The sequence below is a fragment of the Strongylocentrotus purpuratus genome, unplaced genomic scaffold (assembly GCF_000002235.5).
Source record: "Strongylocentrotus purpuratus isolate Spur 01 unplaced genomic scaffold, Spur_5.0 spur5_scaffold_14, whole genome shotgun sequence".
NCBI classification, from domain to species: domain Eukaryota; kingdom Metazoa; phylum Echinodermata; class Echinoidea; order Camarodonta; family Strongylocentrotidae; genus Strongylocentrotus; species Strongylocentrotus purpuratus.
In genome coordinates this window covers 18014855-18036747 of record NW_022145599.1, presented here as the reverse complement: position 1 = coordinate 18036747, position 21893 = coordinate 18014855, and the positions used below count along the sequence as shown (strand labels likewise).

The 21893-nt window shown below is 38.9% G+C and overlaps 1 protein-coding gene across 2 annotated transcripts in view; it reads right to left on the bottom strand.

The window, feature by feature from the left end:
* Positions 1-595: 595 nt before the first annotated feature.
* The window catches only part of LOC100893707 (myosin phosphatase Rho-interacting protein), a 93130-nt gene continuing 71832 nt past the window's right edge, over positions 596-21893 (bottom strand). The window contains exons 13-19 of one of the 2 annotated variants that reach the window (XM_030984351.1): positions 21571-21870; positions 15423-15573; positions 14520-14625; positions 7335-7617; positions 6105-6294; positions 5259-5326; positions 596-4865 (exon numbers count right to left, since the gene is read on the bottom strand). In XM_030984351.1, the coding sequence (XP_030840211.1) occupies positions 4848-4865; positions 5259-5326; positions 6105-6294; positions 7335-7617; positions 14520-14625; positions 15423-15573; positions 21571-21870 (1116 nt within the window). In that variant the 3' untranslated portion in view covers positions 596-4847. The remainder of the gene's footprint in view (positions 4866-5258; positions 5327-6104; positions 6295-7334; positions 7618-14519; positions 14626-15422; positions 15574-21570; positions 21871-21893) is intronic. The other variant, XM_030984352.1, reaches the window with a different exon arrangement.

Below are 21893 nucleotides of genomic sequence, written 5' to 3'. Positions count from 1 at the left end.
ATAAAAAAACAAAAAATGACCCATCTGCCACTGAAATATAGAAGAGAGACAGAGATGGTGAAGGAAGGACGAGACAATTTTAAGAAAGAGAGAGAGAGAGAGAGAGAGAGAGAACGAAAGAGAGATATTAAGGGGGAGGGTGGTTTTAATGTAAAATAGCAGCCTTTCTTTACACCCAGAGCATTGTGGGGCAGAAAAATGTAGTTTGAGGGCACTTTGTTGAGTATCACACCTCTTCTTAATGGAGTTTTCAATACTTTTGTACAAAATTTGGTCATTGACCTCATTTTTTGTTTATATTTGTGCGTGTGTGTGTGTGGGGGAGGGGTGGTGTTTTTTAATGTCCACTCAATTTCATACTACTTATTACTGGCAGTTTGGTGCATGGGGTACATGGGGTGTAATCACTCCTAATTTGAGGTCTGTTTTGGAGGCTGTGGGGGCTGAACCTGACAGTAGCGGTCAGGCTGACGACTTTTTTGGCAATGCTTTGGATGGTCTAAATAACGGTGAGGGATCATATCTCATGGTTGAAATATTGTGACTATTTAAGGACAGGCTCATAGCTTATTGAACAAACAACGATAAACAATGATTTTATAATATTGATGTAAATTTATTAATACTATCATAAAGAATACATGTTATAACATATAATGTCTGAAACTTGTTTTTTGATCTGTGTCGAGAAAACATAATTACAAACACGAATGGATGTATCCACACTCATATACCTACAAGATACAAATAACATTCAATAAATCCTTCTCTCTCCCAACTCTAACCCTTTTCACTGACCCTTTCCTTGAAAGCGACCTCAAAATGGAGGTCATAGACACAGGTTGAAGGTCACCATTGTATAACATAATACACAAAGACAGTCTGCATGAATGAATGATAAAAAAAAAGAGTAAAATACTGATCTTGCTTGCTTATAAAATAAATCTGTCTGTAAATGATGAGCGTCAACTACAAAATACATATGATATTCCCACTACAAATAAATAGATGAGCTTTACAAAGAAGGGAAACAGGAATTGGCTGGTATTAGAGAAGGAAGATTTTAGATATATACATACACATGCCACTATTAAATGTGGTTCACTTATTAACACTGAAGTCAGGAAGGCTTACTCCGAAGATGAAGTCGACGTTCACTACATAACAAAATGAGTCTGTGCCTAGTTGAATATTAATCATAATAATAATCTTACATTATCTTGTAAATCTCGATATATCCATCTCTCTCTCTCTTGCTCCCTCTTTTTCTCTCACGCTCTATTCTCGCAACACGAAATGCAAGAATGCTATCGTTTTAAGTATTTACAAAGATTGCTTTAAATTGAATTGTTTACACTTTGAAAGCACAGAGTAGAAAACACTTTGCGAGAAAATATACTCAATGGCGCGCTTAGAAAATGACAACCGTACTTATTGTGTTGTCGATCTGGAAGCAGTATATTGCCTGTTATTATACAACTGGGAAGTTACATTTAAATTCAAATAATTTGATTCTTAAAGTATGTACTTCAGAGCATCTGATTAGCATCAACACTCCAGAAGAAAAACGAAGTGCATAGAAATTGTCAAAAATTAGACATCTCTCCAATAAGGGTCTGATGGAGTGTTCGGTCGAGGGACTTCCCCCACTTGGATCATACCAAAATTTCATAATAATTTTGCACATGTATTGGGAAAACTTAATTTAGAAGGAAAAACAAAAATTGAGTTTTAGACACAGAACAGCGTGTGCCTTTTAAAACACAATTGTGTATTGAGGTTACAAGATTACTTTAAAAAATAATGTTCAATTTAAAACAATATATGAAAATATAATGAACCAAAGTTAAGCTTATTCAGTTGTAATTGTTGTAACTGTCATCTAGAAAAAATGTTTGTCAGTTTGGAGGTCTATCTAATGATATCATAATAAAAATGAATCCTGTATAAGAAAACTATTCTATTCCGCTTCCAATTCATATATCAGTCAATATATCGACATTTAAAAAAATCTTTCTTTGTTAACATGCAAAAATTAGCACAACATAACATAAAATCAAGTAGGACGATATTCAACAAAGCATGATATGAAATCCCTACATAATGGGAAGATGGAAACAATAATATGAATAAGGTAAACATTTGTTTAAAATAACATAATATCTTGCTTATAGAAATATCTATTGTAGTTAGTCTATAGTCTAGATGGCCACAAGTGTCAAAAAAATGGAATAGCTTTTGGAATATATCTCGGAACTTGTTTGGTCACGAAAACATAATGAAATTAGTTGATAAATTATGCCTTGCATTTATGGTAAGTTGATTTCCTTATACAAAACTCAAATTCTTTTTTAAACAAAACAGTTTAAAAAAAAAATATCATGTTAACATTTCACATTTTTTCAAATTCATAGAATAATATCTTTCAAAAAGTCACAAAGGACATAACATACAAAGTTTATCCAAAATTAATAATATACAATGAATTTTTTTGGAAAGAAATTAAAAATGCATTACTACATTCGTAAAAGTAAGTAATAGGTTTGGTGGGTTGCAAAAAACATAAAAAACATACTCTCTTCTTCAAAATATAGTGTTTTTAAGCAAAGTTAATATTTCACCTTCCACAATATCATTTTGCCAACATCATGCAGCATATTCTAAGGTCATTCAAGAAGACGTTGAACTCTAAACAGGATCCGAGGACCAAGGGTCTGATAAGACAATCTACATAGCAACATCACATGCAATAAATAAATATGATTATTACGAGCTGCTCGGGCGTATATTTGACTATCTGAAGGCGCAAACTCCACGAGGAACGGATTCGGCATCCGCGGCGCAAATGAGAAATTTTTTGATCGATACAGGCAAGAGGCAGTACGAGAGTGAGGTATTTGCATGAGGGGGGGGGGGGGGGTTGTCAAATTGGCTTGTCAGTGAAATTATTCACGTATGTACAATCATTGTCTTCAAGTAAACAAAATAAACAACAGATAGAAGCACACTCTTGAATTCTTACCTCTGTATTGGTTAGGACGTGTCGTAGAGAACCGTTATAAAGTGGTGCCTAGTAACAAGAGGTTAATATAGGTATTATACGTTTATCTACATTATCAATGCATAAGGAAGTATAAGTCAAAGATTATAACACTAAGACAAGTACCTAATATTGGATTAGACAATGCTTTGAAATTATAAACAGGTAACATGCTATTTTGTTTGGTCATAAATTCTTTAAATATTTTGTACAACAAAAACTTAAGGATTGAATTATGTGAGTTTTATCAACAGAATGTATACGGCAAATGACATTGCCAGGATACAAAGTATAAACAATTTCGGTATAAGCATATCCAAATAAATGTATTTCATCAAAGCGAATACAAAATTAATTTCTTTTCTTATACACAAGTGTGACGAGATAACATAAAAGTCAATTTGAAATAGGAATATGGAAACTGGATAATTTGAACAAAATGTTGAGGTTAGCATCTTTTTCATCTATCTATCTTCCAACTGAAAGTTTGCAGAGATACAAAATTATAGGGATGATGGATATATGATATATACAGAACCATAACAAAGAGGTTGGTTATTCTACGGACTGATTTCATAACAACAAAGTGGAAGGATGAAAGAGACCTCCCCCCCCCCTAAAATAAAAGAAGCTGTTTTACTATGACTCCAATATACATGTAGATTAGTTTAACAGGAGCATGCCACTGTCATATTGTCCAGCTTCTAAAAATGAATACTGCTGGTTGATAAAGCTATATGAACACTTTCTTTCAGAGGCTACGACAGAAATACACAGTAGAAATAATTGCTGATGAATAAGTATATCATGGCAGACAAATCATAGGTATATCAAACAGAGGCATTCAATGACGGTTCAAAGTCAAACTTGGGTGACAAGGCGACACAGATGACTCCTGTATACACACGTGTACATGGAAAATCAGTGAAACAATCTGTTCTTGGCAGTTGGTATTCGTATTTTTAGTTGGCTTGGCACTCAAATAGAAACATTAAAGGCTGATAGAGATTCTCCATAGTCTTGCAACGCGGGGCTGCAAGGTGGGCTGGATGTAGACCGAAAGGAGGCTTCTCTCTGAATAAAGAATGCTGGAAGGGGTGCATTGATGGTCCCCCTTCTGAGCCTGGTACCTGAGCTGTTCTATGGAGGAGCTTTACTTGAAAAAATGAACTGCAGGGGTATAGTAGAGGGGCGTCATTCTAAAGACAGGGTGCAAGCAGGGGTGCACTGGTGTTCCCCTGCTAAGCCTAATAACAGGTTAGACAGGAGTTTATCTAGTTGGATGATAAACCAGAAGAGCTTTGCAGAGGGACATCATTCTGGACATGGACTCCAAGCAGGGGTGCATCGGGGGTAGATCAGCGCTACCCTCCTGAGCCTGACAACAAGGTACACAGTGAATAACTGAGCTGGAAGATTAACTTGACAGGTATCGACAGGGGGCTTCATTCTGACATGTAGTGCAAGCAGGGGTGCACGAGTGTTCCCCTCTGTAAAGTCCAGTAAGGAAGTCATTCTACAGGGGCAAAGCGAGGTGGAAGATCACCCAGAGGTGTATCGTAGGGGTGCATCAATGTTCCTCCGTTAAGCCTGGGATTAGAGCTGCTCTGCTGGGAGTAATCATTCTCATCGAGGTGGGTAGATGCCGGATTAAGAGCAAATGTTCAATAAATACTAGTAAATAGATTGCTCTTAATTCAGCAGTCAACCCACTCAAATGTTTTCGTCTCTCAAGCCTGGGATGATCAGGACTACTTTCGTTGATATCAAGAAGGAAGAACGACACTGCTTCTCCCTTTGGGTTAGGTTACTTCTTCTCTCCTTTCTGTAATCAAAAATAAATAAAACAAAAGCAAATAATTAGAAAGGAAAAGGACAACATTGTAGGTACTTATAATTGCCTAACATCTGTATCACAAAATTCCTCATGTTTATTTCTCCCCCCCCCCCCCCCCCCTCCTCCTCTCTCCCTTTCTCATTCTCTCCGCAACTCCCTCTCACCATTAAAAAAAGCACAGCATAGCCTTGACTAAAATTCCTCTACAGAGCAATTGTCCATCAGAGTTTGGTCTGGTTTTTAAAATTCTTTGGTTTCAAGAAAATACAGATGAATAAAAAAAAAAGTACTTTTATAAACTTCATACACACTCCTGTCAAAGACTTGTTTAGATGTACATAATCTTCAAGTTGCGAATACTGATGTTTTCCCTTTTCTTACCTTTGATTTGTGGAACATATGTGTTAAATCTGAAAGACTCCTTCGGTTCTTTGGTCTAGTGGCACCATCTAAAAGCAAATAATACAAAACTGAGTCAATTACCTCTCAAGGTAAAAACGCATTAAAAAAGATAAAATGATAAGTCATTGCATGATGTAGCTTACAAAATATGACATTTTCACTGTCCATCTCAAACTGTATTTATGTGTGGTTTGAAAAATAGAGTAATTTATGGTTATGCCATCATGTCAGGCAGTACTAATTCCATAACATGTCACATTTTCCAAATATTTTAACCCCCAGTCCCAACAGTTTTGTGTCATGCATACCTGCCTACCTTATATAACAAAGACTAGAAATCTCTCAAGGTAAAAGTAGGAGTTTAATATATTTTCTAAAGCTAAAATACAAAGGTTTTTTTTTTATATATTGGGGAATTAATGGTAAATGGTCATGAAATTAACTTGAAAAACATAAAAAAGAAAATCAATCCTCCAAAATACAAATGGTTGGCAGCTGGCCTAAAAAAAAAAGATGTTGTATTGCCATTTGCAACAGACCCAAAAATCTAGAAATATAAGGGTGTCTTTTTAAAAAAGATTTTTTTTTTTTTCGTTTTAGAAAAAACATGTATTGAAGCATTCAAAACAGAGAAATATCAGCCCTAACAGGGAGTTTAAAAAAGTATTTAAAAAATTACAAGAATTCTGACCAACCGACCCATGTTTTGGCACCTAAAGGGCAATACAACATCTTTTTTTTTTAGGCCTTACCCATGTCTGGAACATAACACTATCTTATTTATTTGTTCATTTTAAATTATTTTTATTGTTTATTCTTTCTTACCAGACTCTGGTTGAGTTGTGACGGAGGAGCTCCGGCGAGGTTTCTCTCCAGCTCCTGTTTTGTCGTACTCCTCCCCCGTCGTCCTCCTGTGGCTTGCTCCTGCTGCTGTGTCGCCCTCTGCAGTCTGCCTCAGCGTCTCTATCTGATCCCGGGCAAACTCCAGCTCCAGCTCTCGTAATCTTAGATTCATCTACGGAAGGAAAGGTTCATGTTCCATAAGAATGACTAGAATTCTATTTGTGCAAATAACTCTACGACCAGAAATATCATATTAGTGGACAGATTTCATAGGATTGCTATTTTAATGTTGTCATCTAGAATCTTTCCTCTGCTATTAAAAAAAATTAGTTTTCAAACATTTAAACAGAACTTGTTCACACATGGCCAACCCACATGAAAAATTGAAAGATATTTCAATAGAAATGAAATTCACATTTCTAACTCATTATATGTACAATGTGGTAACATAGAGTTCAGTACAGAGAATAATTCACCAGCTATCTCACAAATTTCACACGATTCCTTTTTGAGGATAAACAACCTGGAAATGGGATCTATCATAACCAATAATTTTAGATGGTGATGTACATTGTCTACTTGCTAAGTGGGATCTACACACCTCTTCTAGAAGCTTAACTACGAAGGAAAATTGTTGTAGGAAGGAAGAAATTCCTTGAATGCTTGAGCACTTTTTCATGGTAGCTCGGTTGAAATTGAGTTCTGGTCATGCGATTGCATTGTGAAAGAAACGGTGTGGAACTGACCAGAAAAGGTTGACCATCTAGCATATAAGAATTTGTGTGTATTGCAAGGTTCTGGAATCATCAAAATGATAAGAAATGTGGCCAAGTCTTGGTAAAGTTACAAACACTTGCACAGAAAGATGTATATGGGACTACACGAACACGTGGCGTAAAAAGTCGCCCCCCCCCCCCCCCCCCCGATGTTTTATGATGTTACATGCATATTTAGAATATGAAGGCATTTGAAGAGCCAAGCTTTTGAGGGAACATGTTTTAACTGATGTTCTTCCACACTTGCATAATAAGAATGAGTAATGCTCACAAATTATTTATCACCTCTTCCCAGAACTCAACCTTCTCTTTAAAGCTGGAGTAATGATATGATTGTAAGGGCCCTCAGAGAGAACAGTATGAATACTGATGAGGCTACCCTGGGTAAACAAGCCATATTGTTATTTTTATTATTATTTTCTTCAGATCAACATACCTCTAGCACCTTGACTTTCTTCTCTTTCTCCGCATCGTCCTCTTCCTCCTCCTCTTCCTCGTCATCCTCCTCCTCATCCTCCTCCATCCTCTCCAGCTCCTCCCCTAGCGAGGCGACCCTCTTCCTGTTCTCCACCTGGGCCCGCTGGAGCTTCTCGTGGGCCTCCTTCTGAGAGCGCTGCATGGCGCGCAGGGCCTTGCTCAGCATCGTGTTCTCCTTGCACTGCTCAGAGAACTTGGTGGAGAGGATGACCCAGTCCCGGTTCATCTGCGTCACCACCTCCCTGCAAGGTATCAAGTAACGGAGTAAGAACTAAGAAGTCACAACTATTCTTTCAAACTACCAAAGAACCTTAAAGATACTACAGTCAGACCTGCTTTAGTGACCACCTGTCTACAAAGACCACATTTTTTGTTTCCCTTGAAAATGGCTTCTCATTGAAACAAGTACTAAAGGAACCCGTCTACAAAGGCCACTTTTTGTGATTCCCTTGGGTGGTCGCTATATAGACAGGTTTGACTGTACTTGGTTCCGAAAGCAAAGAATTGTCAAAAGTAATAATGTCCAAAAGTGAAGAACACTAATGATCCCTGAAGTTATTATGAAAATAGCCGATGTTAATAGTCCGGCAGCCAAATCCAGATTATTGGCCTAACCTTGTTTTAGGGTCTATAGTTTTTTTTTCAATGGATTATAATTGCCTAAACCTTCTATTTGAAGAATCCGATTGCTGACACTCTGTCAGCCTTGAGCAATTTAAGATATGTGACGTCATACAAAATGGCCGCCAAAGTACATGATTTTTCTCTAAAAATGTATAATAAATATATAATAGGGCTTTTTCTACAATTTTGGGCAGCCAAATGTCTGTATCTCTCTAGGACCATCACTAAAAATTGTTTCGTGATGTTGCACGGCCATAGATGACAAGCTAATTTGCATATTTTGAAATAGCGCCCTCTATAAATATATTAATTTTGCATAAAAATAGGTGTGCCAGCCAAATGCCAATTTCTTATTTCTCAATGGATTATGACTGCCTAAACCTTCTATTTGAAGAATCCGATTGCTGACACTCTGTCAGCCTTGAGCAATTTAAGATATGTGACGTCATACAAAATGGCCGCCAAAGTACATGATTTTTCTCTAAAAATGTATAATAAATATAAAACAAGGATTTTTCTACAATTTTGGGCTGCCAAATGTCTGTATCTCTCTAGGACCATCACTAAAAATTGTTTCGTGATGTTGCACGGCCATAGATGACAAGCTAATTTGCATATTTTGAAATAGCGCCCTCTATAAATATATTAATTTTGCATAAAAATAGGTGTGCCAGCCAAATGCCAATTTCTTAGATCTACGTGACGTTAAACACATATTATATGCTTCGTATGCATGAAATAATTACGATTGTGCTGCATTTATCTTACATATTTTTTGGTCTAAATTAAGATACATGTAAAGAAACCAAGATCTACAAGAGAATCAGTAAGAAGTGATTTTACGGTACATTATTGTTCCATTCATAGGCTTTATTTAGACCAGCATTGATCCAGCGTCAGTGAATGATGATAAAGCATTTGGCATCGGTACCAGACAGATGCATGAGTTTTAACAGAAGTTACCTGGTGGATTCTATGACACAATTCCCAAGAAAGTCTACAACGGGTACCTGACAGAAATTGTCAGCCCAGACACCAACTGTAAACCAAAGTGTTTCTGGAGTTTCATAAACGGCAAGCGATGCGATGCTTCAGGGTTGGCTCCATTGAAATAATCTAATGGAATTACTTACTCAGATAGCCTCTCAAAGGCGAACATTCTAAGTAATCAGTTTTCATCCATCTTCAACTGCAATGAAGATATGACTAGTCTGAGAGACAAAGGACGAAGCCCCTACCCAACCATGGATCACATTACTATCTCGCCACCAGGTGTTCTGAAGATCCTGTCTGAGCTTGATGTTCATAAAGCCACTGGTCCTGACCAAATCCCAGCCAGACTTCTGACCACCAAACTGACACCTGTGTTCCCTCTATTCTTCCGAGCCTCCCTTAACCAGATCGTGCATACCTGATAAATGGAAGATGGCTATATTATATTGATCCCATCTTCAAGAAAGGTGACCGTAGCAAGCCAGAGAACTACAAAGCTGTCTCTCGGACGTCAGTAACCTGTGAAGTACTGGAGCACATCGTTCTTAGCAGCAACATGAACCACCTTGAAAGCCACAACATCTTGTCTGATGCACAACATGGCTTTCGAAAGAAGCGATCCTGCGTCTCACAGCTTATCCTTGCTGTCCTGGACCTTGCCAAAGGCATCAATGCTAGAGACCAATTGGACATGACACTCCTTGGTTTCTCCAAATCATTTGACAAGGTTCCCCATGGAAGGCTAGCTGTTACACAAGCTCCAATTCTATGGAATCTGGGAACCCACACATGCTTGGTTTTCTGGCTTCCTGAGTTACAGGACCCAGCAGGTGTTACTGGAAGGACCCATCTCCAACACCAGCCAAGTAACATCTGGCATCCCGCAAGGCAGCGTTATCGGCCAGATGCTGTTTCTCCTCTTCCTCAATGATCTGCCACCGTACCTCTCCCCAAACCCAACAGTCAGACTCTTTGCTGACGATGGCATGCTATACAGCAACATCAAGACATAGGAAGACGCCTAACGTTTCCAAGAGGATCTTGACTCACTGCAACGCTGGGAGCGTGATTGGCTGATGGAATTCATCCCACATAAATGTCAGGTTCTACATGTCACCAATAAACGCAAATCCATCATCAAATTCACGGACAGACCCTAGATGACAAAAATATAGCAAAGTATAGGATAGCACAGAAAAACCTCAGCTGGAACCCACATATCAACATTATCAGCAAATACTCCAACTCCACCCGTGCCTTTCTTCAAAGAAATATCCAACCATGTCCTAGAAAAGTTAAATAATTGTGCTACGATACTCGCCTTCAACCAATCATGGAGTATGCCATCATCATAATTATATGGGACCCTAACACTCAAACAATTAGCAATCATCAAAAAGCTTGAAATGGGTCAACGGCGCTATGTCCGCTCCTTCTGCAATGACTACTGCAGGACAAGCAAAGTAGAAGCCATCCTGAACCAGCTCAAGTGGCCAACATTACAAGAACGCAGGGTACAGGCTCAGGTGGTGATGATCTTTCGCATCAACAACCCGCTGAAAGACTTTCCACATACTTTCCTCACTCCATCAACATCCCTGCACAGAGGGCATTCCAAGAAGATAATTGTTCATTTTGCCTGAATGTTTGTCTAAAAGACGAGCTTCTTCCCGGATACAATAAGACTCTGGAACTCCCTCCCTTTGAACACCGTCAATTGTACCTCTTTTTTAACTGCTTCAAGCAAGAGTTTTTTTGCTGTGCAGCTCCTGTTATGACTAAACAGTCAAATCCTAGAGAGGCAGGTCCTGTTGCAGTTGCTGCAGACAAATTTCACGTGTGGCTGTGCTGTTGAAGCCGTGGCTAGCTACCGTCTTTGTTGCCTTTTCTCCTCCCACTGTTCTACTCTCTTCTGATCACTCCTCTGTATACATGTCTTCACAGCGCATCTCCATTTGGGGCAGTCTGAAGCATAGGCTTCCCATTTTGTAGGGTTGATTTCACTGGCCTCCATATCCCTCTTGCACACATCCATGAAGCGAAGGCCAGGTCTTCTAACAGTCCTGGTTCTGGTCGCTAACTTTCCCAACAAGATGTCTTTTGAAATGCGGCCGTCTTCCATACGACTGACATGACCAAGCCATCTCAGCCGTCGTTGTGATAGAAGAGCGTAGATGGTCATCATCCCTCCTTTTTGAGGACATCCTTGTTTGGAATGTGGTCCTGCCATTCGATGCCTAGGATTCGCCTCAAGTAGCGGAAATGGAAAACATTCAAACGGCGCTCCTGACTTGCATACAGGGTTCACGACTCACTGCCATACAGGAGAGTGCTGAGCACATAGGCCTGGTAGATCTTCATTTTCGTGTTGGTGGTTTATAGTAAAGTGTTCTTCCAGGCCTGCTTTGAGTGTCTAGCAATCTTGGTTGCTGCCTTTCCAATGTGAACGTTGAGCTCGAGATCAAGGGAGAGGTTGCTTAATACATGGAGCCGAGGTAGGTGAAGTTTTCAACCACTTGGAGGGTGTAGTTTAATTAACATTGGAGGATTCAAAAGTCTATGACACCAAGTTGATCTACTCTTAGACTAGAGTAATAGGACTGCAGGCAAGTTGAAGATATGTCAATATCAAGAATATTTTGTCATGAAAGCTTTCACCAGGTCAAAGGCGAACTTGAAGAATTTGACAAAGGTTGACGTGTCACTTAATTGAGCAACCTTGTACAGCCCGTTTGATGGTTGTGCTCTACTCTGGATTAAAATCTGATGATCTTTGGTTGGTGTGCCACCAGGGTTTCTAGAAGTCATGACGAATCGAGAGTCATCCAAAAGAGTCTTCCTTCCCACCTCACTGCTTCCCTCCCAGAAACTACTGACAACAAACTACAGTTGATCGACATCATAATACCGGTATGCGTGATTCTGCAGAATGAGGAGGTGTTCAGAAATAGGCAAAAGCACAAGCTGGTCATTACCGGTCAAGATGAGGTATCTGTTGAAGTGATACCAGGCAGCGATGTCATGCCAAGGGAAGATCTTTCCATAACACATGAAGAAGCAGACAACATCATAGTACAGCAAGCGATTCAAATTGCTGCTAATGAGAAAAGGTATGTTAGGGTCCTGGCTGTTAGGGTTAGGGTCCATCATTATCTACACAAATAACTTAGAACGCCAATGATCATGGCGTCATCAAAGAGCATTCCTGCCACTGTACACAAGTTAGAAGATATCATTCCATTGATGTTGGCAGAACATGCGTTGAGGGGATGCGACACTATTTGGGCATACTTTGGGATTGAAAAGGGGACATGCATTGCTGAAAGTGATGAAGCAGAAGATTTGACTCCCTTTGGACTCAGTTGGCAAGAGAGCTCATCTGCAAACATGTGTGTGGAAGCACGCCTTGCAGTCACGACCCACATCATTGGATCCTACAAAGTATGGCTATTCAAAAGAAGAGGAAACCAAATCCCTGATCCCTGTCACAGTACATACAAATGTACAACTCGCACCGGACAACATATTAAGGTTAATACGGTGCACTTGTGCGAGTGGAAGCCTATGTAAATCATCACGGTGCCAATGCAACAAAGCAAAACTAGCATGCACAATTTTCTGTGGTTTTCGCGCCTCTGTCGAGTGTTATAACGATCAAACTAAAGCAGCAAATGATAGCCATTGGAAGGTAACCATGTTTGGTCATTTTGGGTGGATATTTCGCTTTATTAAACTAAACTCCCTTGTAAGAGAGGAACCTTTTCATGATAGGTTCATATAAAAGAATGTATTACCTCAAAATACAAATCAAATTTCGGAATGCTGTCACTGAAAACGGGCATTTATAACCATATGGTACCTCATATCTATGGGACAGAGAGCATGAAATTCTAGCTTGTTTTCTTCAAGTATTAAAGATAACGACCAGTTATGGTCATGCGATTGCATTGTGAAAGAAACGTTGTGGAATCAATCAGAAAAGGTTGATCATCTAGTATTGGTGTGTACTGCAAGGTTCTGGAATCATCAAAACGATTAAAATTTGGCCCAGTCTTGGTAAAGTTACAAGCACTGTACACAGAAGGATGTATATGGGACTACACGACACGTGCGCGATATCTATCAGATCTAAATAGATATAATAATTTACCAAATATATCAATTAGTAGGCGGTTTCTCGGCAAAATTTGTATCATCACGTATTAGTCAAAACATATTCTTTCACATGATTGGTGATAAGAGCTTCCATTTCATTTTTTGAGAGGGGGCGTTTCCAAAACTGATCTTTACCTTTAAAGTACAAAATAACAAAAAAATCACACCAAAATGTGGTGCACAATTTTTACTTATTGTATTCAGTGCGTCTGACTTATAAAAAATGTTAATTTCATGTTAGAAATTGGCATTTGGCCATCATTTAAAATTTGCAAATTAACGTGTCTATAGAGGGCGCCAATCTGAATTATGCAAATTTACATGCCATTTTTTATCATACAACATCGTCAATTTTTATTTAGTGATGATCCTAGAAAAAATCAAGATATTTGACTGACATTTAATGTAGCAAAATACTGTAAACAATTTTTTTTTATCATTAATTTTGATAAAAAAGGGTATTTTGGCGGCCATTTTGTGTGACGTCACATATCTCAAATTGCTCAAGGCTGACAGAGTGTCAGCAATCGGATTCTTCAAATTGATGGTTTAAAGAACTATAATAAAAAAAAACAAAAACTATAGACCCTAAAACAAGGTATATCGTGATGGCTGCCGGACTATAAGGACATGTAGGATGAAATAAATAATTTTTAAGAATAATAAAGAAGTAAAAAATGAATTTAATTGTTGAAACATGTAGCATCATAATTAAAAGGCTTTCAAAGGATTCTACATCATTTTCACCACCCATAATGTTGCTTTACAAAAACATTTGGATTGCTCTTGCAACACGTATCCTAAAATATCAAATCATCCTGAGAATAAAGTATGCTGTAACTTCCAGTATTATGAAATTCATAATCACTCAATTGATAGACTTCACTGTCAGATTTTATGTCCCACAAAGCAAATATGATATGACAAAATAGGTGTGGCATCAAAAGATAGTGAAATTGATTTGAAATTAGATAGTGCGTAATAAATATAGATATTTTTTAAATCATAACCTAGCAAGAATTTTGAGAAATAATAATGGATCCGAAGCATACAATCTTATCTCTAAAGGCTGCGAAAATAAACAGCTGAACTTTCAGATTTTTTTTTTTTTTGCCTGTTTATATTATCATATTTTGCTGTCGCTGTAATCTTAAGTTAAAGAGCTGCATGCACTTCAAGCGCACGCTGACACTGCAGCTCTTCTGCATAATTGTGTTATTGATGGTAATTTGACAAATTATTACCTCTATGTACAAAATTTTCATATTGTTACTGATTATTGATGTATGAAAAATGCAGAATTCAATTAATCAAAATGAAAAATACAAATAAAGAAAACTTTCAGATTTATTTTTGTTCACTGTTTGCTCACCTGTGCCTCTTCATGATGGTCTCGACGTCCTTTGGATAGGACTCCTGTGACATGCGTTTCTCCTTCTCAAGCTCCTCCTCATAAGCCTTCTTTAATACTGATATTGCTGTGAGGGAAAATAGGAACAATAATAATTAATAGCCATGTTTCTGGGACCCGAAGCCTTTTTTCAATGACAAATGACAAAAGTCAGTGACAAATATGCTGATAACCAATCCAAAGCAAGGATTTCACTAGCTTATAACAAAAACTGTCATTTGTCACTGATGACAAGTTTTGTCAAATAGGGGCCTGATGTGCTCATGTACATCCCAAGGAATGCTCACAGTGCCTAACAAATCACCAACAAGAATAAAAGAAAGATGGAGAAGATGCAAAACTAGCCTATTTTTGTTTTTGTTCTACATCTATCTCTCCAATACTGCATTTATAAAAAAAAAATTGGAGGGGGGAAAAAAAAAATCACTTTTTGTGTACTCAACAAAAGGGTGGGTGGTTTAAATATATGATTTGCTGTATTATAAATCCCCCCATGATGCCCTTTTGCTAGACACGTAAAGCAATTTTCTTTGAATCCATGGTTGTGCAACAGAGGGCACTTCCAATTTAGATCGTAACGTTCGGATCCAGACCTCCTATGGAAAACACCAGAGCCCATCTTACAAAGAGTTTATATAAATTGTAACTTATTAACTATTGATGTCAATCTTAACTATGTACATAAGAGATAGGAGACTGCAAAATTGGGATTGATTAGAGGACTAGCCTGATTTGGATCAATTGCAACTCTTTGTAAGACGGGACCCTGGTGTAGAACTTTGGTTTAAGACAGAATATCATCCCTTTTGGCTCTAAAAGGATGAAATGAAATCAAGATGACGTTGGATGGGCCAAGAAACTTACCGGTGGTGACGGACACGTCTTCCTTCTCCTTCTCCAGCTTCATCTCTGCTTCCTTATCTTCCATCTCCTTCCGATGCTTCCTCTCCATCTCCTCCACCAGCTGGGCGTGGTTCCTCTGCTGCGCCTGAAGCAGCTCCTCGTTCAGCTGGTCCTGTAGTAGTAGAAGTAGTAGGAGAGTAGCGGGCATGATTAGATTTATACTAAGTCAGACTTGTATGATATTTGGGTTTAAGAATCTGCGATCGGTAGTATGGGCAAAAATTAGCATGGACAAAGTTTATTTAGATGTATATAGAGGGGTCAGTGACACAAAGACGTAACTCCATTTTTCGCCATTTTGAGAAAAAGTGGTTTATGTGTCACTGAGCACTTGGGCCTTAAGGAGTTAAGTCTATGTTTTACTAGCCATTGACTTCAATAGGGTGTTGGGTAGACTTAGTCTTTGTGTTTCCTGGAAAGCCTACATTTTTCTGAACAATTTGATATCAAATACTCATTTTGGCAAAATATGGAGTTACGTCTTTGTGTCACTGATCCCTCGATATATTTTCCAGAGAGCCAGAAGGGTGGTATCTCAAATTGCTTTCATAGAATAAATGCCCTTATTGCTCCTAGCAGACAGTGTCACTTGGGTCTCTGGTGATGCAAGGATAAACCTTCCACATATGTAACATATACCAACAAGACAATCATAATCAGAAATGGCTAATATTACATCAATGTACACATAATGATGTGAAATCTCATACCCATTTTGAGTAGGGTATTCCCCTATTTTTTTCCACGATGAAAAGACCGAGTTATATTAATGAACATTCATGTCTATGTGCTTTGAAGCAGTATATAATGTAAGCAAATATTTTTATTTCTAGTAGGGCACAATATGATTTTTTTGCACAGAATGCTCAGGTGTGAAACAAATAAAATGTCAATATCAACCTCTGGACATTAAAATGATGTATATGTATTTTACAACTAGCAAACAGCTTGAAAGTTGAGATTTTTATATGAATTGGACCGATCTATGCATACAAAAAAGAGAAGCTAATACATATAGATCCAGTGATCATCACATCTAGAAACTATACCACACAAATTAAAGCCCATACTACTTAGAAGCACAGATTCGAGAGCTACATGAACATAAACAGTGAAAAACAAGTTGAGTACTAGAAAGACAATTCCCTTCTAGTTCCAAAACAAATGGTTTATAATAGAATATTTTTTTACCACAATGATTAAAGCCCAAACTACTTTGAAGCACAGATTTGAAAACAAATGTATATTTACATAAACAGTGTAACACAAGTTTGAGTACTAGAAAGACAATTTCTTTCTAGCACTCGAACAAATGGTTTGTAATAGAATGTTTTCTACCACATTGATTGAAGCCCAAACTACTTTGAAGCCACAGATTTGAGAACTAGATGAATACAGACAGAGTAAAAACAAGTTTGAGTACGAGGATGGGGCATCACTTACCCCCCCCCCCCCCCCCCCACCCCCTTCCTTTAGTAATGCCCCTGCCCTAATACAAAATTTCAAACTTATTGAAGGTGAAAATTTCTCTGGCTATTTTGTAAACCTAACATGTGAAATTTTAGTTATAGTGACATGACTTTGATGATTAGATGTAACCAAATAACATGAGTACAACAAATAATATTCCAGAGACCCTTTCAAACCCATATGAACTACAATTCAGTTTCAAAACTCTCATTTTGTGCTCTAAAAGTAGAATGATGTTTATATACCATTGTGGGTGACCAATAGATTCCCAATCAAATCAAATCAAAATTTGTACTCGCTTTGATTAATAATTACCAATTTTCTTTCTGAGCACAAAATAAGTTATCGAAAGTCACATCATTGAAAGGAACATTGACAAAAATGATTAGATTAGATAATTTATGTGAGTAGCCCGGTGGTTATACTTTTCTTTTGTTTGAAGCTCGTCATATTCTAAGATATCAGTTTCTATAATTTAAAACTTGTATTATTCTTGCATTCTAAATTTCTTTAAATATGTTAGCAAGAGTGATAATAAAGAGATTAAAATCTGTTAAATACATATTTGTTTTTACATGCTAATATATTGTAATGTAATCACATTCTGTATACAATGAGCCAAGTCACTTTTAGTGATAGGATTAAAATAAGGCTCTATCAATCTAATTTGCTTTGACCGATGTTGTTGGATACAGAAGTAGCAAGGTAATCTTTAAAAACCTTCATGGCAGTGCATAGACACTTTAAGAAAGATTGAATAACACTCAGAAACAATCATCCATCAGTTATAGACTTATGCATAGTGATATCATTCTAAACAAATTTAAAGCCTTTACTTCTGGTTACGCATAAGAGCTTGCCATAAAGAGGAACCTGAAGAAACTTGGCTGATAGCTTCAGTTCATAGCTACTGTATGAGAAGTTTGAACATTTTGTAATTCCTGATTTATATGGTGTCCCGGAACAGATACAGAATATTTTGAAAGAACTATCAAGTGCTCAAAATTTCAATCAATCTTCTTTTCCATGCACAAGAAATTCCATGTATATTTGCAGGCAATCGTATGCTTTCATCACATGCTTATTCATCATTAACAAATGTTATCCAGGCTGTTAATATGCGCATTAAATAATGCTGTCATTTTAATTGATTTAGTCATAATACATGCTTGTTTATAATTTTGCATTGAATGCTACATCACTAGCCCCTGCCAGCTCCTTTATGAATATATAAACACCTATCTAGGAAATTTTAAAGGCATGAAGTGTTTCCTGAAAATTTCTATTTGGTTTAAAATTTTAATTATGATGTCAATAGAAACTACCGCCTGCTAAGTTTCAGAAGGGCATTTACTCATATACGTTTTGATTCATTTTATGCCTTTTTGTTGCTCAGCAGAAGATATATATATATATAGCAACTTAAAGTCCCACTTAATAGCTGTCATGATTTTTCAATTTTGTTTCCTGCATTCCTTACCATATCATTTCATATGTAAGATGGATAAAAACAATTATGGTAATTAGAAATGATTGAAATACAAGACAAAAATAAAAACGAACTGTGCATCCATTGATACCATTCAGTTATCAAAGTAACAAGAAGTTCTACTTACCCTTCTATCGACCACAGAATATATAGATTACGTGAGATAATTTTTCTTAAAGCATAAAATACTATGAATGTGTGAAAAAGCAAGCAGAGTTAGAACTTCAAAATTATGAAGATATACCAGTAAACCAATTTCAGAGTTTCCTGATTTCATTTTGGAGAAAAAATATAATGGGAACGATGCATGCCACACACAGGATGTAAATCAAAATGAACAAAAACAAAAGGGAAACATGGAACGTGAAAAAGACGGGCAGACAGGGAAAAAATAAACCTCAAAATGATAAGCACAACAGGAGGAATAAAAGACTCGACAAGGGGAGGTAAAAATTGAGACGCTACAGACAGAGAGATACGTCCTAGGAGCGAGACTCTCCTGACAGGACAAGAATAGTCCGCATGCATGCCAGGGTTGGGAGACTGTCTCCAACATGGTGCGTGTTACCGATTAGACAAGCCCGTCTTGTGCATGTATTATGGTGTTGATGAGTTGTATGAGAAGCACAGCTTGGCGTGAGTAAAAAAAAAACTTTACATTCTGGGGATCCGTTAACGTTTCTCCCGTGGTTTGATTTAGGTTTTGTGTGAGAGAACAGTTTTTTTTTGGTTTGAGTGTGAGAGAGGATTGGATGATTAGAAGCATGCAGGATGCGATTCAGGCAAAGAGGCGTGTCTTCAATCTTGATTGGCAGGCTGTGGGCTTACCTTAGCCTCCTGCACCAGCCTCTTGGTCTGGGACTCGTGGTGGCGCTCCATCTCGCTGATGCCCTTCTGGTAGCGATGCTGGGCGTTGGCCAGGTCCCGACTCCCTTTGTCCCGGATCTCCTTCAGTTTATCCCGATAGTTGGTGTGGAGGTCTTCCGTCTCCAATTGGTAGCATCTTGTGATGGCTTGGATCCCTGTCTCCATCTGGCTGAGCTTTGTCTTGTGGTACTCCACCAGCTCTAAGATATCTGCCCTCATACTCCTCAACTGTCCATGTGCCTCTTTCAGATCTATTTGCCCCCTACCTAATACGCTTTCCAAATCTATGTGGCTGGGAGACCCCTCACCCCCTTTCCCCATGGCTGTGATATCCTCTTCAAGGCTCTTGACTGCAGCATCGGCTGTGACAAGCCGCTGACGAAGCTGGATCAGCTCTTGCTCATGGACAGTCCTCTCTCCTTTGATGATGGCTTCATAGCGTTCCCTCACCAACGCGATGTTCCTTGAGTGCTCGGCTGTGATGCTTTCTAAAGTAGAGACCCTTGTTCGAACAACCTCATCTGCATCCACACCATCCTGTCTTCTGTCTTCGCCATTTTCTTTGATAGGGCCAGTAACATGATCCGAGTAATCAATGACCTGACTTGGAAGTACTACATCTCCAAGCGCATCAAGGGACAAGCCTCCAGTGCTGTCATTGTTCTGGTTGCTGTTACCTTCAGCTAACATACTCAACTCACTTCTCAAATGAACCCCCAAGCCAGAAAGAACGGCTTTCATCAAGACTGAGAGGGCAATTTCCTTCTCAGTGGTTCCTTCGCGATCTTCTTCTGAGCTCTTTGGCGTGCCGTTCTTCAAGGTATCTTTGGTTTCTTTCTTTGACTTCTTCTTTTTCTTCTTGCTTTCTTCCATCTTGCTCTCCATCTCATCATCGCTTTCTTGGAGGTAATCCCAATACTTCTGCCTGATGAGTCCACTTGTTGCTTCCAGCTGTCTTGCGATTGCATCCCTGATCAGACCAAACCTCTGAATACCAATAGACCTCAGCAACGAGAGCACCCGCTTGCACTTCAACTCTTCAGAATCAATCTTCCCGACAAATTCTTCAATGGTTGAGTTAACACACTGTAGAGCTTCTGCTAGAACAAGCTCACTGCTGACACATTCCATGGCAACACGTAAGGCCTCTTCATAGGCGATGCTCTCTGCGAACGGCGCCAAGTCGGAATCCAGTCCAAGGCCAGAATCATTCTTTCCAGCTATCCTCTGCGGGTTGCTATATGCACCTTCCTTTGGTTTCAGCATTCCTTTCTTGGTTTCAGCTGGTGATTCATGCTTCTTGGCTGCTGTTTCATCAGCAAGGATTTTGGCAAGAGCATCACACTTCACCTCCAAATCTTTCTCCAAGGAATGTGAAAACTCCCAATTACAAGTGAAGAAGGTGGTACATGCAGCATAGACTGCGCTAATCTCATTGGACCCAATGATGGGATAGGAATCAGCTGGTTCCTTCATTGCCAGGAATTCACTCTCGGCTTCTCTTATGATCGTCTTTGAAAGGCCAGCTGCATATCCCGAGACATTCTTGTCTCTTGGGAACATAACTTCAATGACACCATCCCTATCTTCAGCATCTATCATACGATGACAAGACAAAAGCCTCAAGACATCATCCTCTCCAAGAGCACTTGCTGAGATTTCTTCCAAGAAAGAATTCAGATATTCCACTTCTAAAAGACAGTGGCAGTATCTGACCCTCTGTATCTTACCACTACTTAATGCTTGGGAACCTAAACCATGAGCCGCTTTTGCTGGGAACCTGAACAACTGACCATAACGTTTATCTGAGACCTTGCTTGTGTGCTTTGAGCCCCTAGGGGAGATATCTGGAGAGAGAGGAGGACTAGTGGAAAAGAACAAAGGACTAGAAGGGCAACTCCTAGGGGACTTTGGACTATCCCCATCAGATAGACTAGACAAGTCTCCCAAACTAAGAATGACCGATTCTGATAATTCTGTCAGGGACTTCCTCTTACGGATTTCGAGAGATTTAAGTTGAGAATTCAAGAGATCTATAGCTTTATCAAGTGTGTGGCATGCATCCGTTACATGATAGGTGGCAGCGGATGAAGGGACAGTGGTGATGGTTTTGTCAGTTGTATTAGCAGTGTTAGTTGATTCCTTGGACACCCTTGGGAGTTCAGTAGGACTCTCCCCTATGACCTGTGATGGTTTGGCAGGTTGAATGCGCATTAGAAGCTGGCGACATTGGGCCAATAAATGGTGCGTTTGGCGGGCTGAAGATTCAGAATGGGACTGTACCTTCTCTGTTTGTTGCCTGAGGGCGAGCACTTCTCGTTGCAGCCCCCGTACCTGATCCTTGAGCCTATTCTCGCTTATGCATTTGGCCTGGTAAGCTTTGCGCTTTTCAAGCTCCCTGGTAGTTACATCCACCAAACGATGGGTCACCTGCTTAAGTTTCTTCTCCATCTCCGCAAGACGCGACTCCAGGATCTTAATCTTGGAGCCTCCATCTGTACCATCACTGGATGGGCAGTCTGAGCTCTCAGAAGTGTCTGAAGTCTCTGTTGTCTTACCAGCAGTGGCAATCGCCCCTGCAAGCTGGTTAATGGAGGAATTACATG